The sequence below is a fragment of the Gavialis gangeticus genome, unplaced genomic scaffold (genome assembly GCF_001723915.1).
Source record: "Gavialis gangeticus isolate Ggan-Ray unplaced genomic scaffold, GavGan_comp1, whole genome shotgun sequence".
NCBI classification, from domain to species: Eukaryota; Metazoa; Chordata; order Crocodylia; family Gavialidae; genus Gavialis; species Gavialis gangeticus.
The window spans coordinates 64,280,477-64,282,948 of NW_017729022.1; the positions used below are offsets into that span (position 1 = coordinate 64,280,477).

At 54.7% G+C, this 2,472-nt stretch overlaps 1 protein-coding gene across 1 annotated transcript in view; it reads left to right on the forward strand.

The window, feature by feature from the left end:
• Nucleotides 1-776: 776 nt before the first annotated feature.
• Nucleotides 777-2,472, forward strand: part of TST (thiosulfate sulfurtransferase) — a 17,151-nt gene continuing 15,455 nt past the window's right edge. The window contains exon 1 of the mRNA XM_019515275.1: nucleotides 777-1,439. Coding sequence (XP_019370820.1) covers nucleotides 845-1,439 — 595 coding nt within the window. The 5' untranslated portion in view covers nucleotides 777-844. The remainder of the gene's footprint in view (nucleotides 1,440-2,472) is intronic.

The following is a 2,472-nucleotide window of genomic DNA, read 5'->3' on the forward strand; positions in this document are numbered from 1 at the left end:
GGGTTGGGCCGGGCGCAAGCGGCTCCTCTCCGCCGCTGAGTCACTACGGGAAGGCTCGCGCTCCCGCCCGTCTTCCTTTCCCTGCTCCCACCAGCCGCTGCGCTCGCCTCTCCCCGCCCCGAGGCGGGACCTGCGCCCCCGGCTCGCCCAGGGCGGGGGACGCGCAGGGAGCCTCCGTGGGGAAGCAGCAGGGAGCCAGGCCTGGGCCTAAGCTGGCTCGGAAGCCTTGTCCTGCCCCGGCCAGGGCCCTTAGCCCCAGGGGCCTTCTTTGTCCCTGGCAGCCGGGCCTCGCAGGCCCTTTGCTTACCAGGTGAGCCTGGGTCTCGCCAAGGCACCAGTTTTGCTTGAGGCCTCGGCCCTCCCGCCTGCCCTGGCCTATTACCCTTGGTGCCTCACCTGCAGGAAGGCCCCTTGGGCCTTCTGCGAGGTTTGCCCTTGGCTCCAGTCCCAGCATCTGACCGTGCTGTATCAGTCACCCAGGCACGGGATACTAGCTCATGCTTTTGCCCCACCCTGAGGAGCTCCTATTTACTGTCCCACTTTGTCAGGCGGGGGGGCATTTAACAGCCCTGACCCAGTTCCCTTGGTCCCGCCAGTTGTTTGGGTGCTTTGGGAGTCTCAGTTCAGCCCCTTGAAGAGATCAGGTGGCTCAGCCTGGAAACAAATGAAGGAAGGCCACCCCCCTTTCTCCCCCCTTTTCCTCCCCTCCTCATGGCAGACGATTGGCTGAGAACTTGACACTGGAGGCTGGAACTGCCCGAGGCTGGGTCCCTGCCCCTTGCACACAAGCTGCTTCTCCGCACATGCTCGTGCTAAAAACGCCGTTCACCGCGTGAACGCCACCATGGTGCAGCAAGTTCTCTACAGAGCTCTGGTCTCCTCCAAGTGGCTTGCAGAGTGTGTCCGGTCCAACCGAATTGGGCCCAGCCTGCGAGTGCTGGACGCTTCCTGGTACGCTCCTGGGGAGAAGAGCGCCCAGCAGGATTTCCGCGAGAGGCACATCCCCGGTGCCTCGTTCTTCGATATTGAGGAATGTAAAGACAAGTCGTCGTCCTACGAACTCATGCTCCCCAGCGAGGCGTGCTTCGCCGACTACGTCGGGCAGCTGGGCATCAGCAATGATACCCACGTGGTGGTGTACGACGGGGATGACTTGGGGAGCTTCTATGCGCCCCGGGCCTGGTGGATGTTCCGGGTCTTTGGGCACAGAACAGTCTCAGTCCTGAATGGCGGGTTCAAGAACTGGGTGAAAGAGGGGCATCCTGTGACGTCGGAGATCAGCCGCCCAGAGCCAGTGGTGTTCAAAGCCACCCTAAACAAGTCCCTGCTGAAGACCTATGAGGAGATGGTAGAAAACCTGGAATCCAAGCGGTTCCAGGTGGTGGATTCCAGGTCGGAGGGGAGGTTTCGTGGGACAGAACCAGAGCCAGGGAAAGAAGGTAGGAGTGCCCCTGCCAGCCAGGGTTGGATGTTTGCTCATATTAACTCAGGCACAAGCCCTTCCCCGTGCTAACATACACACACCTTACCTAATGTACAGGTGAGCCTTATCCCTAGTACCTCTGCTTGCTTCCCTGTGCACAAAATAGGACCCACACCTCAACACGCAGATCAGCCTGCCTGAAGAGATCAGGCTGTTTGGAACTAGGGTTTCCTTTCAATCTGTTTTTAAAGACAGAAACAATTGTGAAATTCAGAACTGGTTGCAGATGTCCCTTAGGTTTAAAATTGTGGCCTGGTTCCCCCCTCCCCCAGCACCTGCTGGGAGTTAACCAGCTGTATACAGGCATGGGAAATTAGAATCGCTAGGCTTTTCTATTAAATTCATTTCTATAGTTAAGGGACATGCACACTATTACTATTCATGCTCACACCTCATCTTAGTTACATACACTAGCAGAAACCCAAGCTGTTTTTAAGCATAATCTTACTTGTCCCTGTAACCCAAGGAAAGTTTTTTGAACTTTAGAGCGAAATCCAGTTCCAAATGAGCTGAAGAACTTGTTCGACTGGATCTTTGCCCCTGGAATCCTTACCATAAACTCAAACATTTTATTGTGAAAAAGCCCTAAGCCCTGACCCAGCAGGATATATGCTTCTTCCCTCCCCCCTTTTGGGACAAGCTGGAGAATGTTGTATAGCTGTAATGTAATTAGCCTGAAGAGAAAGCTAGAACTGCAGTGGTAGATATGGGGGAAAGCTGCATGAACTCTCCATACATAGCAGCATGCCTGGAATGGAATTTCTCTCTGCTTGAAGTTAAAAGCCCTTATTGTAAGGGTTCATATATCACAGACACTCCCAAGAAACCATAGGAATGACTTTCAAACCCTGAGAGTTCCATAAATCCCAGGATTATTTGTTTTATCTCCTGGTTTCAGATCACTTAGTGGAAAGCCAGTCCTCTCTTCAAACTGTGCAAAAGCATTTCCCGTTGTTGCTGTTTCTTGAGAGCTTTGGGGGTGGGGGGGG